This window comes from Tursiops truncatus, chromosome 2, assembly GCF_011762595.2.
Source record: "Tursiops truncatus isolate mTurTru1 chromosome 2, mTurTru1.mat.Y, whole genome shotgun sequence".
Lineage (NCBI taxonomy): Eukaryota > Metazoa > Chordata > Mammalia > Artiodactyla > Delphinidae > Tursiops > Tursiops truncatus.
This window is the reverse complement of record NC_047035.1, coordinates 160,159,202-160,178,308: the sequence shown is the minus strand read 5'-3', so window position 1 is coordinate 160,178,308 and position 19,107 is coordinate 160,159,202. Positions and strand designations below refer to the sequence as shown.

At 40.6% G+C, this 19,107-nt stretch overlaps 1 protein-coding gene, 1 long non-coding RNA gene and 1 pseudogene across 20 annotated transcripts in view; 1 reads left to right on the top strand and 2 right to left on the bottom strand.

The window, feature by feature from the left end:
- CCDC7 (coiled-coil domain containing 7) overlaps positions 1-19,107 on the top strand; it is a 271,954-nt gene that overhangs the window by 145,569 nt on the left and 107,278 nt on the right. For 16 of the 19 annotated variants that reach the window (XM_073801610.1, XM_073801617.1, XM_073801609.1 and 13 more), the window contains 3 exons: positions 2,405-2,515; positions 10,545-10,655; positions 18,616-18,726. In XM_073801610.1, coding sequence (XP_073657711.1) covers positions 2,405-2,515; positions 10,545-10,655; positions 18,616-18,726 — 333 coding nt within the window. The remainder of the gene's footprint in view (positions 1-2,404; positions 2,516-10,544; positions 10,656-18,615; positions 18,727-19,107) is intronic. The other 3 variants (XM_073801626.1, XM_073801621.1, XM_073801612.1) reach the window with 1 other exon arrangement.
- LOC141278105 (uncharacterized) overlaps positions 1-19,107 on the bottom strand; it is a 63,938-nt gene that overhangs the window by 22,671 nt on the left and 22,160 nt on the right. The window lies entirely within an intron of this gene.
- On the bottom strand, positions 3,565-4,519 carry LOC117311166 (vacuolar protein sorting-associated protein VTA1 homolog pseudogene; annotated as a pseudogene).

The window sequence follows — 19,107 nt, the reverse complement described above, 5'->3', positions numbered from 1 at the left end:
TTAATATAGGGGGAGGCTAGGGCTCCATGTGGGAGTGGGACTTTTTCCAGGTCATGGCCTTATGGAAGGACATTAAAGGTACGTTGCAACCCATGACACGTATGGCAGACTGATCCTGATCATCCCTGTGGACAGGGATGCTGAAAGAGACATTTGTAATGTCAGTTGCTTTGTACTTGCCTCAGCTTGGGCCACAGCCTTCATGGCTGTCATAATTTCAGGTAACACTAGTAGTGCTCAAGCTGCGTGACTGCATTGAGCCTCTAATAATCAATTGAATCTCCATACACCTGAGGCCTAATCCACAGGCCAGATGGGGCTACTGAATAGAGAAATAGTCTTACAGAGAATTTTTGCTTCATTAAGCTCAGTAATGAGGAAGCTGTCTCTTTTCATCCTCTAGGGAGTTGCTTTGGTAGTCAAAGGGACTAGGTACTGATAGACTGTTAGGTTCAGACTACCTAACAGACTACCAGAGCCACTGAAATGGCCTCAGTTGTAGTATTTATGATCATGGCTTGGGGATAAGGATGGGGTGTTAAGGACGCACACTTAGACTATATAAATACACACACACACACACACACACACATATATATATATATATATATATATATATATATATATATATATAGTTTTCCCTCATCTTGGTACAAAAGGACCAGGGAATGAAATTCTTCCTCACCTCCCCATTGAACTGTGACCTTGGCAAACGTCCTCATGTTCCCAGTGAGGACATAGGGACCTTGGCCTAACTCATAGTCTTGTTTATTTTTAAAGTTAAGAGGTTTGGATAAAAGTAGAGAGATTTCAGGTCAAGATTCACTGGGAGGGTTGGAAGGAATATTATTTATATTAGTCATAGGAGTTGTCAGTATGTGGACTCTGTTGTGCCCCCAGTGGCCATTATCTAGTCACAAGTATCTGAAGGAGAGTCTATCAGTCTCCTCCTTGAGACCCATTGTTGGGTAACAGGACCCATAGATGTCTTTGGGAAAGACCTTAACCCAATGATCCAGGAGTAAGTACCCAATTACCATTTTTACATCACTCTGACTACTAGTGAAAAGTTAGTGTCTTGCCAGTAGCTGCTTTTTCTTTGCTTGGAAATTTTTCATTTCACACATGGATTGTGCCGTGAACCAAGTGACATCACCTTATAAGGAGGTTTAATTGAGACAGATGACCAGTGAGAGTGGCAAGAATGAACTTAAATCTGAGTCTGGTAAACAATCTCATCATTTACTTTTCTTACTTCTCATTGTCAAATCAAGGAACTGTCAGGTGGCTTGCAGAGCCCCTTATAGGTGGCCGTAAGAGTAGACCAAAAAAGTTTTCCAGTGTCAGAGAACTCACCATGATTGGACCAAACCAGTCCAAGAACAAATAATAGCTAGTAAAGGAAGGAGAAGGTCTCAGGTGTACATGACATTTCTCCCACCTCCTTCTTCATCCTCCTTGGGCAAAGTGGTCATGGAAGATGTTCTGAAAGAGGGGGTTCTGCCGTAACACACCAGAAAAGGTGCTTCTGTCCTTAAATAATTTTAACAAGATTACTTTCTTTGTGGTGGAATCAAACTATCCAAATCTCTTTGGGTCACTGGGCAAAGCAATCCTGAGGGCTCTACCTACTTTCTCATTAAATATGAGAAACATTTGCTGCATCAAGGATGTCATCAGTGCCCGGGACATGTTTAGATTTAACAGTAGTCCTTGTGTCCTATTCTGCATGCAACTTTAGGTGACCAACTACATTGTTTTCTGGTTTATCTTTCCTGTATTTCCTTTTCTAAAGGTAAGTATCTTATATTTTCTTTCCATTTCCCACTCTTTTCTTTCCTAAAAGATAGCATACTTGATACCTTCTCTTTTCATTTTTTCTACAATTAACCTATCTCCTAACAGTCCCTCCAAGTTGGTTTATAAGTATCTTTTTATAGCTTTATGTGTAACTCTTTGTACCACATCATACACCATAATTTGTGTTACCCTAATTTATAGTATGTACCTTGTTTTTCAACCAATCTCACATGCTAGTACATTTAGGTGCTTTTGAGTATTTTGCAATTAAAAATATGGTGTAATGAATAACCTTTACATATACTTTTTCATTATTTGGTCTATGAGTATATATTAACCTAAGTTATAATAATCTAAAACAAGTAGGGACTAATATAAAATGTATTTGATGCCAACAAATATTTATGAAACAGTGAGTCTTACACACATTAAAATTTTCCTCACAATTTTTATGTCAGGTCTAGCATTATGGTAATTTACTTATATTTTATGTTTATAAAAATGAAAGAAAATACTGCTAAACATGTGTATAAATTTGATATATAGGGATTTCACAATAGACCTGTTTTTCAGTTTAATGCACTAAATGTATCTCTTTTTGTAGCTCATGATCATGTGTCAGATGAAAATCTTATGTTTAAGCATCAAGACTCAAAGTCAGAAACAGAAATGCATGCAGAGAAACAAAAATCTTCTAGAGATGAAAGTCTCATTAGTAAGTTTAATAATTATAGATGACTTTAAATTATTTTAAATTGTACTCATCAGAAGATCCTTTTTCTTTGGTTCGTGAATATGTATTTGGGCATATTTTTTTTGAACTAGTTAAAAGAATCCTTGTATTTATTTTTTACACAGCACAGTAAGTCCATAATTCCTCACAAAACTTATTAACTTATCAACTGAGAATCCATGTTCTTAAAATCTGCATCATTCATAGCTATACACTCTATGGAATCCATTCCATAGTAGCAGAGGAGAACCTTAACTCAAAGCACCAAGTTTCCAGGCATTACTGCAAATGTCTTGTTTTCATTCTCTGATACATGCAGTCAAACTGCCTATGAAGCAAATACCAATTCACCTTAAACGCCAATGGATAAGGGAAAACAATTGGGAAACCAACATTATTCTTACATCTAAAACTGATTCTACCTGTTTACCTTGTTGTATTTCTTTCCATGAACATTTTAACTTTTAATGTAGCTATAATTAATATGAATATAAATTGAAACTTAAACATAATCTCTTTCAGATTCATCTAACAATTTAGGACGTTCATATCTGTTTCATAAGTCCTAAGGAAAACAAAATGTGACCTCTAATCTAGAATATTCTTGCAATCTTTATTAAAAGTTAAATTAGAATTTTATAGCAAAGTAATATGGTCTGTTTGTCCAAATTATGGATTTAAAAATTCCTTAATTTATTTAAATTAAGATACAAAGCTGATTCCCAGTATATTTCATAGAAGGGTGTTTTCATTTTTTGAACAAGCAGGGTTCAGTGGACATTTTTAGGATCTTGCTCGCATCAGCCCTGTGTATACCCAGAGATTACTGGATCCACTAAATGGACAATGAAAATTGGTCGAGGCTGTTGATGAAAGCTTCAACAGGAATCTGATACACAGACACAGACTTTATTGTTATAGTCAGTGGAACTGAAATCTTCCTTAAAACTGTGCTTCTGATAGGCTGAAGATAGAGTAATGGACTGTTAGTTCTTTAAGCCAAAAATGCATGGATCTGTTCTACAAAGGCTTCATTCTCTGCCTGTAGTCAGTAACTTGAGGGTCTTCTGTAGATTCTGCACTGCTGACATCTTCATACTGCAAAGCTCTGCCAGCGTTATTTGCAGTATTTCTGAGGTCTAGCAAAGTCCTCTGATGTTAGTTGGGTATCTCCCTGGGAAACTGTACTGAAAAGTGCAGGATCAATGGCCGGAATAGTCCGTGGAGTAGGCTGGATAGTGTTACTTGTTACACCTGTGCTGTGAGGAGCTTCTTCTGGGGTATTAGCAGGAATGCGGGCACCGGGAGGAATTTGTATTCCCGTAAAGCTGCTTGATGTCATGTTGCTTGGGTCATAAGTTGAAGATGACGGCTGAGGGGCTGAGTGGGCAGAGAGGTTGCTCCAGAATTTTCATTTTCTCCAACATCATTATCTTCTTCAATCCCACCAGGCCCTGCTTGAGGAGTCTCTCCATTCTTTAAAAAATTATGAATATGAATATATGTTGCTTTTCACCTTGCATACTTTCTGTGTTTCACGTTTTCATCAGTGAGTTCTCCAACCGCTATTTTGACATCTATTAAAAGACTTTCAGTGTAGAAGAACTTGATCATGTTTTTGTGAAATCGCCCAGCATGATCTTCATTATCTACATACAAAAACATTTTCAAAGCATAATTCTCCAAATGGGCAGAGCCAACTATTTCTTGAGTAACAGCTTCATTATCACCCAACTGTTTCATAAGAGCATCTAACTGATCCATTAGCTTTGGTGAAAACGTACGACATTCAGGAGTTTTACTATCAACATTCATTCCTGTTTGCATTGCATACAAATGACAGTAATAAGCCACCACAGGGGGTCCCCGCTTGTCATGCTCCTGAGCCGTCCTCAAATGATGGTGTACACTCTTAAGCTGTGGGGGCAGTGGGGGCAGCGGAGCAAGCATGGACATCTCCACTCCAGGAATCCTATTTGGGCATGTTCTTATAGAAATTTTTCACTGACGTAAAGTATGGATGCCCTAAGATAATTAGAGAACAAAAGCAAAACTGTTGATAACTTTTGGTCAGAATTTGTTGTCTTGAGACTGTTTCACAGTCGTGGGTCATGTGTTCAGTATCCCCTGAAGCCCAATAATGGACTAATAATTGTCTCTTAAAGGGTGTGTACCTTTCAGCAAGCTGTTCCTAGAGATGATGAATTAAAAACCCCAACAGGTGCCTCTGACCTGTGGCAGTGTTCTTCTGCCTTAAGCTCCAGTTGGTGAATAGATAGTTGCTGAGAGCTGTAACTCAAATGGCAAAATGGATCAGAGGGGCCAAAAGGAAGGGTAGCCTAGGTGGCTTGTTGGAGGGCTTGCAGGTCATCCTCCTTGCTGTGGCCCCACTGAAAGGAAATGACCTTTCTTGTAACCCTTTAGATGGATGGCATTAAGAATGCAAGTAGATGAAGAGCTCCATCAGTCCCTGGGCCTCCTTTTTAATTGCTGGAGCAGAGAGGATCAAAGCCAGTCTTTTCCCATGGAATGAAACAATGAGACTCCATACCCATGTCAAGCCCAGGAATTTCACTTGCGTACTTGTACGTTTTCTGTAAAAGTGGCCCAGCAAGTTGCCACTTGTGTGTCAGCAGGGTGTCCAGCCCTTGTTGGGCTGTTGTCCAGCTCCCTTCTCTGGACTCAATAGGATGACATTATCAGTAAAGTAGAGGGCTAGTCCCTCCTCTGGAAAATCTGGAGATTTTCCAGGCTTTGATACATTGATGACAGATAGGAAATTCAGATAGACTTGTGGAAGGATATGAATGGTGAATTGTACCCATTCCACATAAAGATGAACTGACTGGAATCATTCCCATTCAGAGGGATACTGAAAAGGGCATTTGTGATATCCATTGCTGAATAACAAGTTCCCACACTCTGGACAAGTTACTACGACAGTCACACTGTCAGATATCACTGATGCCAAGGTTGTCCTGTTGGTTGAACAGCCAAAATCAATTGAGTATCTGTGAACTCAAGATCAGGTACACAAGTCAAGTGAATTATTGAATAGGGATATAGTCTCAAGGAGCCTTTTTCTGCGTTAAACTCAGTAAAGAGGGCAGTTTTTCCTTTTTCTTTCCCAGGCAGATTTTTGGGAGATAGAGGTACTAGGTGCTGGTAATCGGGTAGGTTCACAATCCTCTTATGCTCCTCTAACATGGCCTTCAGTGCAGTAATTTCCACCAGGGCTTGGAAGAATGAGAGTAAAGTTATGATGGTACTCTCCTGGAGAGCCCCATGGTGTCCACTAGCACTTCTGGAGGCACATTAGCCTGGCTGCTGATGTGCCCTGTGGGACCCTTTGACTCTTGCAAATGATCCAGCAGTATGCCCTGAAAGAGTCTCACTAGCACCTCTCAAAGTGCTCCTTCCAGAAAGGAATTTTTTACTTTATTGACTACTTTGTTCTCTATGCCAATCTGTCAGAGAAAGCTGCCTGTTTTGACTTGGTCAATTAAGATAGCAAGCCAAACTGAAAGTAACAATTAAGATTTTATGTACTTCCTATAATAGTATAAGCAAGAGTCTAAACAGGAAAGGGCCCCAGCTCCACCAGTGTTTCATTTTCCCCATGGAACCAAACCAGGCAAGGGTCAGATGTCAGTGCGGATGGGAGTACGGGTTGGCGGAAGATTATCTCATATCTGAAGGAGCCCCAAATGAAAGGCTCTTGCCCTTTTATGACCTCAGGAACCTTGTGGATATTGATGTAGGATGGCTAGGAGTGTAAAGTCTTGAATACTGTGTAGTAACTGAGGAAAGTATCTTTAGGTTCCCCCAGTGAAGTGGTCTACACAGAGGCACCTGAAAAGTGCAGTGTATCAGCTGACCCCTCCCCCTTTCACAAGGCGGCCTCTGATGGAGGCATCTGTGTAGGAATCCAGAACGCATAAGAGCATGGTATGGATGGATGGGCCTTTGTCCTCCACTGCAACTACCTCCAGTGTCTAAAGTTCACTGGGTATGCATCAAATTTGGTGTGGGGTGAGAAGCATTCCCCCATGAAAACTTTCAGGTAGAGACCTTGTAATTGTCTGTGGTTGGACCTGCAAAATCAAGCAGGATTTTGGCCTGGAGTTGAACTCCTGTATATACATATGTATACATATATATGCACATATATATACAGATATTCATACACACACCTACACTGAGTGTCCTTTGTGTTTGTTGTGGTAGAGATAGAAATAAGCTTGGCTCTTTGGAGTGCTTGAAAAAAGCTTGGCCTCCTTTGTATCTTGGTGGGGGATGGAGAAGGAAAACTTAGTTTCCTTGGAGCTCGGAGTGACAGTGTACCCCTTTCCACTTTGCCCCCAGGGATTTCAGTTGCGTATTAGATCTTTATACCTTGTTTACATTAATGACCCAGCTGTGCTGTCACATGTGGGTCATCATAGAATCCAGTCTCTGTTGGGTAGTACTCTTATCTGGTTCCAGTGGAGGATGTCATCAATATAGTGGAAGTTTTAGTACTCGATCTTGGAGCAGGGCTTTTTCTAGGTCATGGGCTTGTGGAAGGACATTAAAGGTATGTTGTAACCCATTGCACATAAGGTAAACTGATCCTGGCCATTTGTGAGAACAGGAATGTTAAAAAGGGCACTTGTGATATCAGTTGCTGCATACTTACATGACTCACCTTGAGCAGTAAACTTCTGTGAAGGTCACAGGACCATGTGATGCCAGTGTCTGGAGCTGTACTATGGCATTGAGCCAGCGGTAATCAATTGAGTCTCTAGGCACCCAAGGCCTTACACACAGAGCGAAAGGGCTTATGAATGGAGAAATAACCTCGTGGAGAACTTTTGTTTCATTAAGTTCAGCAATAAGGGCAATGAGTTGTTTTTGGTTGGTAAAGGTGCTAGGCACTGGTTTTCCACATGCCCCCCTAAAATGGCCCTAAAATGCAGTAGTTCCTATCAGGCCTTGGGGTGAGATGCACATAGAAAATACATCTAAACCAGTAATACATTCAGTTATGGAAGCCATAACAATGGAGATTTTTAGTGGTGTGTAGGGACATGCCTATAGTTGGATTTGGATAAAGATCCCATTTGGTGAGCTCAGACCAAAAACCAGTGAGCATTATCTGTTTTCTCCTCATCGTAGTGTCCGTGGTTATAGAGATCTTAGTCATATGTGCATCAGTGTCCAAAAGGCCCAGATATGCAATTCACACCTATCTCTCCATTGAACCTTAGCACATATCCTCATATCACAACTGGGGAGATAAGAATCTTAGCCTAACCTTAATTCTTATTTATATAGAAAACGGAGAGGTTGGATAAAAGTAATGGCAGGGGGGTTGTGTCTCAGGTTCATCTCAAGATTCACTGGGAAATGCAGAGGGAAGAGCACTAGTGTTAGTCATAGGTGTCATCATCATTTGGACTCTAGAGTGTCTGTGTGTTGGGTCACCTGTGAATTCCTTGGTGGAGAGTCCATCAGTGTTCTCTGTGAGTTCCCGTTGTTGAGTAACTAGACCCAGAGATTTCCTTGGGAAACCACTTAAACAGGTCATCCATAAATGGGTTCCTGATTACCATTTTTAGGTCACTTTCTTCACTGGCCAGATGATATCTATCTGTTGCTGGTTCTTCCTTTCCCTGAAATTTGTCAGTGAAGATCTGGATTGTCTTGTGAACCAATTGACATCACCTTATAAGGAGGTTTAATTGAACTAGGAAAACAGCACATATGGCACAAATGACACTGGAAATCTGAGTCTGGTTACCAGTCTCATTGTCTCCTGTTCTTGCTGCTCGTTGTTGAACCAAAGGACCATCAGGGTGGCTTATCAGGCACCTTCCAGATGGTTATACGGGTGGTTAAAACACCTTTTTTCAGTGTCAGGAAACTCATCATAAGTGGGCCAAACCTGAGAAAGGAGCTGGGGAAGGAGAGGGAATCAAGTGTTCATATCATTGCCCTCCCCACTTCCTTGGGCAGAGTGGCCGCTGTCAAAGCACTCTGAAAGAGGGAGTCTGTTGTGACACATCTCTTTACCAAGTTTCACAAATTACCTCCTTTTTTTTACTGGGGTATAGTTGTTTTACAATGTTGTGTTAGTTTCTACTGTACAGCGAAGTGAAGTAGAGTTCCCTGTGCTATACAGCAGGTTCTCATTAGTTATCTATTTTATACATATTAGTGTATATATGTCAATCCCAATCTCCCAATTCAGCCCACCCCCCATTTCCCCCCTTGGTGTCCATACATTTGTTCTCTGCATCTGTGACTCTATTTCTGCCTTGCAAACAGGTTCATCTGTACCGTTTTTCTAGATTCCACATATATGCCTTAATATACGGTATTTGTTTTTCTCTTTCTGACTTACTTCACTCTGCATGACAGTCTCTAGGTCCATTCACATCTCTACAAATGACCCAATTTTGTTCCCTTTTATGGCTGAGTAATATTCCATTGTATATATGTACCATGTCTTCTTTATCCATTCTTCTGTCTGTCGATAGACTTTTCTCCAAAGAAGACATACAGATGGCCAAGAGGCACATGAAAAGATGCTCAACATCACTAATTATTAGAGAAATTCAAATCAAAACTACAATGAGGTATCACCTCACACCGGTTAGAATGGGCATCATCAGAAAATCTGCAAACAGTAAATGCTGGAGAGGGGGTGGAGAAAAGGGAACCCTCTTGCACTGTTGGTGGAAATGTAAATTGATCCAGCCACTATGGAGAACAGTATGGATGTTTCTCAAAAAACTAAAAATAGAACTACCATATGACCCAGCAATCCCACTACTGAGCATATACCCAGAGAAAAATGGTAATTCAAAAAGACACATGCATGCCAATGTTCATTGCAACACTATTTACAGTAGTCAGGTCATGGAAGCAACAAATAACCTCCTTAATGATAGAGGAGAAGTACCCCAGTCTAACTGGTCTCCTCAAGTCACTGGCAAAGCAATCTTTTTTTTTTTTTTTTTGCGGTACACCGGCCTCTCACTGTTGTGGCCTCTCCCATTGCGGAGCACAGGCTCCGGACGCGCAGGCCCAGCAGCCATGGCTCACGGGCCCAGCTGCTCCGTGGCATGTGGGATCTTCCTGGGGGGGACCGGGGCACAAACCCGTGTCCCCTGCATCGGCAGGTGGACTCTGAACCACTGCGCCATCAGGGAAGCCCTGGCAAAGCAATCTTGAGAGCTTTACATTCTTTTTCATTAAAAATGAGTCTCAAAAAATCACTGCATTATAGGCTGTATTATCAATGCCAGGGACAGACTTAGCACTAACAGTAGTAATTCAGTGAGCATGGTCTTCAGTGTCTTTGGTAACAAACTATTTTGTTTTCTGGTTTATCTTTCTTATGTTTCATTTTGTAAAGGTAACTATCTCTCTATTTTTTTTGTTTTCTTTTTGTTCTTTCCTAAAAGATAATATACTATTCTATCAGTTTTTTATTTCATTTAACATTATATACTAGACATTCCGCCATGTTAGTTTATGGGATCTTTTTCATTCCTTTTACAGTTGTATGTACAGTTGTTTGGACCATACTGTACAGCATAGTTGATATTACCATAGTTTATAGTATATACCTTGGTTTATGGAACCAGTCTCCTACATTTCCACATGTAAGTGGTTCTGAGTATTTTACAATTGCAGATATGCTGTAATGAATAATCTTGTGCATATACCTTTTTGTGGTTTGGTTTATGACTGTGTTTTAACCTAAAGTGTTAAGAAAACTGGAGACCAAACTGGAACATATTTGAAACCTATGAATATTAATGAAATGATGAGACAGTTTCAGTACACATCCATTAAAACTCTTCTCACCATTTTCATATCAATCCAGCGTTATAGTAATTTACATATAACTTTCGAAAATGTGAGAAAATGCTGAGGTACACTTGTCAGTAACTTGAAAGTATAGGATCAAACAGTGTATCTGTTTTTCCTTTTATTGGACTAAATGCCTCTCTTTGTGTAGCTCATCGTAAAGTACCAGATGAAAATCCTGTGCTTGAGCATGGAGACTCAATGTCAGAAACTCAACTGGAAGTAAAGAAACAAAGACCTTCTAAAGGAGAAAGACTCAATAGTAAGTATAATAATTATAGATAACTTTATTTTAAATTAAACTTATCAGAAGATTATTTTTCTTTAGTTCATGAACATGTATTTTATAGAAATCTTATACCTTGACTTAGAGTGTGAACACCCTAAGATAACTAGAGAACAAAGGCAAAATTATTCGTACCCTTTGGTTGGTATTTCTGATCCCTTGGTCGTAGGTCAGCCACTCAGCATCTACCAAGACCCTATAACAGGTCAGTAAATGTCTCTTAAAGGGTGTTTACCTTTCAGCTGACTCCTAGAGATATGGGTTTGAAAGCCCAAAGGGGTGCCTCAAGACCCCTGTGTCAGCGGTCTTCTGCCACAGCCTCCAACTGGTAAACAGAAATGTTGCTGAGTTCTGTAACTCAAAGAGCAAATGGCGGGGGGTGGGTGGGGAAGGGCAGCCTGGTGGCCTGTCTGAGGATCTCCACGTCATCCTCTTGGTCGTGACCCCACTGAAAGGAAGAGGCCTTTCTAGTTACTCCATAGGTAGGTGCCATCACGGACCATACATGGGGAATGTGACAGTGTAAGTTTCTTAATTGTCCCACCAGTTGCTAGGTCTTCATTTCATTTGTGGAAGTACAGAGGACCAACGCTTGGCACACTTCTCTGGAATGAGATATCATGACCCTTACAGATCATGCTCAGGAATTTTATTAGGGTGCCAGATTACTACCTTTTCTATAATAATGACCCCACTGAGTTGCTATATGTGGGTCTGTGAGGCATCCAGTCTTTGTTTAATAGTACCCATGTTGGGCCCTAAGACTATGTCATCAATAGAGTAGAAGTCTGTTGCACCCTCTGAGAGTGGGATGTTTCCATATCATCACTTTTGTGTTGATGACATATTTGGAGAATTTTGGTAGCCTTGTGGGAGTATGGTTGTGGTGTATGGCAGACCAACCCGCAACAAGGTATACTGATCATGATCATCCACAATAGAGGGAGGCTGAAAATGGCTTTCGTTATATCAACTGCTGCATACCAAGTTCCCTCAACTTCAGACAATAGCCTGTATCACAGTCACAATGTCAGATACCATAGGTGTAAGGCTACACTATGACACTGAGCTGTGTATGTCAAATGAGTCTCTGTGCATCTAAAGCTGTGGGCACAAGTTGACTGAGTTATTGAATAGTTAAATAGTCTCATGGAAAACTTTCACTCCATGAAGCAGTCATTTTTCTTCCCCAGGTAGGTATTTGGGGAGAAAAAAGCACTAGGCACTGGTAATTGGATAGGTTCACAGTCTAACACATGCCAACTAAAATGGCCCTAACTGCAGCAATTCCTGTTAGGAGTTAATACAAAGCAGGGATTCACATTGACAATTCATTTATAGTAATGATAACGTATATTAATGGGGCCATAACAATGGAAATTTATAGTGATCTAAAGGGAAACACCCATCGTTGGATCTGGATAAGGATCCCCATTGGTAATGGCCTCAGACCCAATGACCCAGGACCCTTACCCAGATCCCTCACCCTTACCCAGTGAACATAATGTGTTTCTCCATCATGCTGGTGTCAGGAGTTGAGATCACAGTCACATAGCCCCAGTATCCAAAAAACCCAAGAAATGCAGTTCTTTCCTACCTCCCCATTAAACTCTGACCTTAGCATAGGTCCTCATGTTCCTACTGAGGACAAAGGGACTTGGTCTAACTCATAGTCTTGTTCATTTTTGAAAGCAGTGTTCTTGAAAAAGGTTGGTGGGCTCTCAGTCTCATGTCAAAATTCAATGGAAAGACCTGAGCAATAGCACTTGTATTAGTCATAGGGGTCATCCCCGCGTGGACCCCAATTCAGCTTCCTTTCAGGCATCCCTTGGCCCACTACCAGGCCATGAGTTCCTTGGTAGTGAGCCCATCAGCCTACCTCTTTGACACCTCGTTATTGGATATTCACCCATAGATCTCTTATAGAGATCTAGGTCTAGATTGTCCAGGAGCAGGTTGTTGATCACCATTTTCACATTGCTTTTACTGTTGGTCAGTCACTGCTACCTTGGCAGTAGGTGCTATTCCATGTCCAACAGTTTGGCAGTTAATATCTAAATTGTCTAGTGCCAAATGACCTGACCTTATGAGGAGGCTTACTTGAGCTTGATACCTATCTAGCAAGGGTGGCATGAATGAATCAAGAAATCTGAGTCTGGTTAAGAATCTCACTCTCCTCACTCTATCAGTGTAGACCCTGGGACCACCAGCACAGCACAGAGGGACACGGTCACTTCTGCAGTGGTGATCCAAACATGTTTTTCAGTGGTATAGAACTCATCACAGATTGGTCATCCTGTCAGAGCCAAAATAGTATCCAGATGAGGAAGGAGAGAGTCTCAGATGCTTGCTTTTTTTATCCCCCACTTTTCTTCCACCTCCTCAGCCAATATGACTGCTGTCAAGACTCTCTAAAGAAGGTGTTTTGTAGTGACAGGCCCAACAGTGTGTGTGACCTTCTCCTTCACCAAGTTTAACAAGATTAATCCCTTTAATATGGAGGCAAACTACCAGGTTTCTAAGATTTCTTTTGCTACTGGGTCATGCAGGGTCTCCCACAACTTTAGATCCCATCACTGGTGGACCATAAGCAGTAGCCACAAATTGCTTCCCTAGCTTTCTCAGAGTCCCTCTGGTGAATCTCTAATTTGATTGACCCAGGAGGTGTCTCAGCCAGTGAATCGAGGTCTAAAGAGAAGAAACTTTGCTCCCCCCTCAGAACTGAAAAGCCTATAAAAATAAAATAGCACTCTCCTAGAGCACCCTGTGTGGTCTGCTAGCCCTGTCCAAAGCACATTGGCCTGGCTGCCCCAGGGGGCTCTCAGACTTCTGGCTAATGATACCCTCTGGCTAATGGTACCCTCTCCCCCATCACTCCAGAAATGTCCCACTGATTTACTGAGCACATCCCAAAGTGTGCCTTCCCAAAAGGCATTGAGCTTCACTTACCCTGCTTGCTGCTCCAATCTGTCTGAGAGAGAAACGCCAGTTTTTGAGTTGGTCAATTAAAATAACAAACCAAACTAAAAGTAACAAACCTTTGTTCACTTACCTCAATAGTTCAAGCAGTAAAGGACCCCAGCTCTAGCAATGTTCTATTTTCCCACTTGAAACAGCAGTGGGTGAGGGTTAGATGTATCAGTGCAAACTGGTATGAGATGTAGGAGAGGATCATCTCACAGCTGAAGGAGCACCAGACAAAAGGCTCTTGCTATTTTATGGGTCCTACGCCCTCAAAAGGTAGTGGTGGGAGGGATGGGAGTAGAAACATCCTGAATACTGAATCATAACTGAGAAAAGTTTCTTCAAGCCCCGCCCACCCCCCATAAGGTAGTCTAGGCAGTAGCAGTGCCCAAACAATACAGTGTCCCAGTCAATTCCCACCCCCCGCCTCCATTTGACGGTGACTGGGCTAAGAATGCAGTGTACTTGAGAGAGTGATGGGGGCGGAAGGGCTGTGTCCCTGACTGCAACCACCTCCAGTGCCTGCAGTGCACTGGCTATGCATCAAGTCTCTGTGGGCTGAGAAACTTCTTTTCCCCATGGTAACTGCCAGGTAATGCCTTTATAATTGTCTGTGATTGTGCCTGAAAGATCACACATGAGATCCAGCCTGGCGTCAGGTTTCTTAAGTATATTCACACTTTTATATATGTACTTGTACATACATATGTAGTTATACACATATATTAGCCTGTATACCTACACGTGTGTATATAAACCTGCATAGACATATTTAGAATTCATGATAAATCTTGGAAACCTTCAATTCTACTTCATCCCCTCAGGGCTTGTTCTGCCTACTTCCGTTTCATGTGTGCATGTCCTTTCTTCCACTTCGTGAATACTCTCTCTGACTAATATAACACATTTACTCATTTGGTCCATCTTGTTATGCCTATAAAATTATTTTGGAATTTCTTCACCTATAGGTATGGAAAAACAATCCTCCTGAAAATATTTTGTCATGTGTTTACAGTCTCTCCACACTTCTGCCCGTGAATGAGGGTATATGTCAAATATTGTATTGATGAGTTACTTGCATTAGTACTTTTTTTCTTTCAGTAGGTTCATTTCTTTAAGTTTGCTTTCAGTTTTAGTTCCTCTTTTGTTATTTAATTTTATTTTTGAAACATGTGGAACCTGACCCTGCTTCCAAAAGTAAAAACTATACAAAAAGGTATACTTAGAGGAGTAGCATTTCTTCTTCAGTTCTCTCCCTTTTACCGTATGGGTAACCAACTACATTGTTTTCTATCTCACTTGTTTTTCATTTTGTAAAGGTAAGTATCTCACTAATTCTCTCCCCCTCTCTCTCTCTGTCTCTCTCTGTCTCTTATTTCCTTATTTTCCCTTCTTCCTTACCTAGAAGGTACCACACAACTTTTCACCTTTGGGTTTTTTTTCCCACTTGATATTATCTTCTTGAAATCCCTCCAAGTCAGTTTATAGAGGTTCATTTGATTCCTTTTACATCTCTACATACAACAGTTTGTACCATGTTATTTACCATAATTTACCAAGTTTATAGTATATGTATTAGCTTGTTTATCTAGTTTCCCATGCATGAACATTTATATGCAATTACGAATAATGCTGTAATTAGCAAATTGTACACTTGCATTTTGTTGATTGGTCTATGAAGTCTATGTGATCTGTAAAATATAAGTAACCTAAGAGAAATAGAGACAAATATAAACTATGTATAATGCCTGGAAATGTTTATGAGATAATGAGAAAGAGTCAAAACACATCTATTTATTAAACTCCTCTCACAGTCTTATCAGATCTAGCATTATGGTGACTTCACTATAACTTCAGAAAAGTGAGAATGTTGCTGTATTCTTATTATAAATTTGATATATAGGGATTTATAATAGTTGTATTTTTCTATTCAGTGGACTAAGTATATCTCTTATGTAGCTTATGATAAAGCATCAGATGAAAATCTTATATGTGAGCATCAAGAACCAATGTCAAAAACCCAAATGCAAATAAAGAAACAAAGAGAGAAAAGACACAGTCAGTATACTAACTACAGATAACTTTAAGTTATTTAAAATTAATTACAGCTAAAGATCTTCTTTGGTTCATAAATCTGTATTTTAATATATATTTTGGAGAAATTTTATACTTTAACCTAAAGTATAAATACCCTAAGATAACTAGAGGATAAAAGCTAAAGTTATGAAACTTTTGGTCAGTATTTCTGATTGTAATATTTTTCATAGTCATGGTTCATGCACTCAGTATCCACTAAACCAATAATAGGCACATAATTGTCTTTCAAAATGTGTGTACCTTTCACCCTACTACAGGAAGTTAGGCATACAGAAGCCTAAATTAATCCACTATCTTGTGGAATTGCCTTCTTCCAAAGACTCTAAATGATGAACAGAGAAGTTGCTGAGAGCTGTATCTCAGTTCATTATCAGAGGGGCCAAGGAGAAGTGTGACCTGGGAGGCCTGTTGGATGGCCTCCAGACCATCCACTTGAGATCCATTCAAATGTAGGTGCATTTTTGGAAACTTAATAGTTGGTTGCAGTCAGGATCCCACTGAGGGGAATGTAAGAGTGTCAGTAGCAGAATAGCTCCACAGATTTTTGGGACTCTTGTATTTGTTGTGAGTAAGAGGACAAATATTGGTGGTTATCTCCTCAAGATGATACGTATTGTGCTTTCCCACACAGTCCTTGTCCATGTCCCTGTTAATGACCCAGCTGTGTTGCTGAGTATGGATCAACATAGCATCAGTCCCTGTAGGGTAGTACACATGCCTGGGCCCACCAGGAGGATGCCACCAATATAGTGGGCAGCTAGTTGAGAGTGGGTCTTCTTCCTGCTCATGGCCTTGTGGGAAGGACATTAAAGGTGTGTTGCAATCCATTACACAAGAGGCAAACTGATCCTGATCATCTGTGTGGACAGGGATGCTGAGAAGGGCATTTGCAATGTGAATTACTTTATACCTGTTTCCCTCAGCTTGGGCAAGAGCCTCTATGGCAGTCACAGTATTCGGTAAGGCCAGTGTCCTGATCTGTACCATAGCATTAAGCTGCCTGTAATCCAGTCTGTAGGCATGTTAGGCCATATGCACAGGTTCACTCAATTATTGAATGGAGAGGTAATCTCACAGAGATGTTTGGCTTACCTAAACTCAGCAAAGAGGGCAGGCATTTGTTTTTCTTTGCTTAGTTGTTGTTTTTGGAGACGAATCTCTAGGCACTGGTAGTCTGGTAGGTTTACAGTCTTCCATATGCCCCACTAAAATGACCGAGTGCAGTAGTGCTCATCACGGCTTGGTGCTGATGTGAGTTGGAGTTCACATAGAAAATACACCTGTACTCGTTATATATTCAGTAGTGGGGGCCATAAAATAGAGGTATATAGTGTCCAAAGGCACCCCCCACCATGGCCAGGTGTAAGTATACGTCAAAAAGCATTAACTGTTTTCCTCTCATCCTGGCGTCACGGTTGTGAAGGTAACAGTCATTGGTAAACTAGTAGCCAAATGGCCCAAGGTATGCAGTCTCCCCCCACTGCCCCTATGAACTCTGAGTTGGCATATATTCTTAGGTGCCAAAGGGGACATAGGGACTTGGCTAATCCCTAATTTTGTGTAATTTTATAAGCCAAACATTCTGGGTAAAAATAGAGTTCTCCATTTCATCTTGAGACTGCTGGGAGGAGCAGAAGGAATAGCATGTGTATTAGTAATAAGTGTCATCACCATTTTGGTTCTCGTGGGGCTGTGTGTTGGCCCCCATGGCTCAGTACCTGTCCACAGGATGCTTGGTAGAGTCCATCCATCCCTTCCTTGAGCCTCCACTGCTGGGTAACTAGACAGTGTTTCCAGCAGCAGGGAACTCACCATGGGTGGGCGGAAATTTTCAGAAACCAAATGTCAGCCAGAAGAGGAAAGGGAGTGTCTTAGGTGTTTGTGTCTTTTCTTCCCCACCCCCTTCCTTGTCCTCCTTGGACAAAGTGCTCCGTGTCAGGGAACTCAGAACCAGGGGTTCTGTTGGGACACCGCCAACAAGGTGCCACTGTCCTTCACGAAGTTAACAAGAGTAGCTCCTCCATGGTGGAGTCTCTGTAGTCTCGTCAGGTTGCTGGTCAAGTGAAACTGAGAAATCTGGAGCCTTTTTCATTAGACATGAGTTTCAAAACCTCACTGTATCACGGGCTATCCATCAGTACCAGAGACAGGCTAAGAGTTAATAGTAGTCACTGGGTACAACTCAGCCAGCACTTTCTGCAGTGACTTCTGTAACCCTCCAGGTTGTCTTTTGGTTTATATTTTCTGTGTTTCATCTTTTGAAGATAAGTTATCTTTGTCTTTTTTTTTTCCCCTTTTCTTCTTTCTTTCTTAAAAGTTAGCCTGTTAAAATTCTCTCTTTCAGGTTTTTTTTCCTTCATTAAGCCTTACATCCTAGAAATGCTCCCAAGTCAGTTTGTCAGGATGTTTTTCATTTCCTCTTATACCTATTTGTACAGCTGTGTGCGCTACATTATATCCCATAGTTTATATTTTCATAGTTTACATACACTACTTTAGCTTACCAATTCGTTAGCTTGTACGCTTAAGTGGTTTTGAGTATTTTGCAATTACAGGTATGCTGCAATGAATAATCTTGAACATATCTATTTTCCTTGTTTGATCTATCAGTGTGTATTAACTGAAAACATCAGGAAAACTCAGAAAATGAGAGACTAATATAAAACATATTTAAAATTAGGAATATTAATGATATGAAAAAATACTTTCCACACACACTCATTAAGACTCATAGTTTTCACATCTGATCTCGCATTATGGTGATTTACTTATAACTTCATATAAATGGGAGAAAATACCACTGTTCTCTGCTTTAAATTTGAAATCTAGGGATCTCTTTTTTTATTTAATGGACTAAATCCTTCTCTTTATGTAGCTCAGGATGAAGTACCAGATGGAAATCATATGCTTGAGCATCAAGATTCTGTGTCAAAATCAGAGATTCAAGTGAAGAAACAAAGCCCTCACAAAGGGGAAAGACATATTAGTAAGTACAAAAGCTACAGAAGACTTCAAGTGATTTTAAATTAAGCTCATTACAAGATGTTTTTATTTTGGTTCACGGATACGTATTTTTTGAGCATATGTTTTATAGAAATTTTACACTTTGACTAAAGTGTGAATACCATGAGATAACTAGAGAAAAACAGAAATATTGAACCCTTTGGTTGGAATTTCTGTTCTTAAGATTATTTTATGACCAGAAGATGAATGCCCCAAGGCCCAATAGCAGGTGAATAATTGTCTCTCCAAAGTAGTGTGCCTTTCAGCTGACTCCAGGTAATTATGGGTACAGAAGTGCAATGGATTCCTCTACGTGTCACAGCAGCCTTTTGCCATAGGCTCCAATGGCAAACAGATGTTTCTG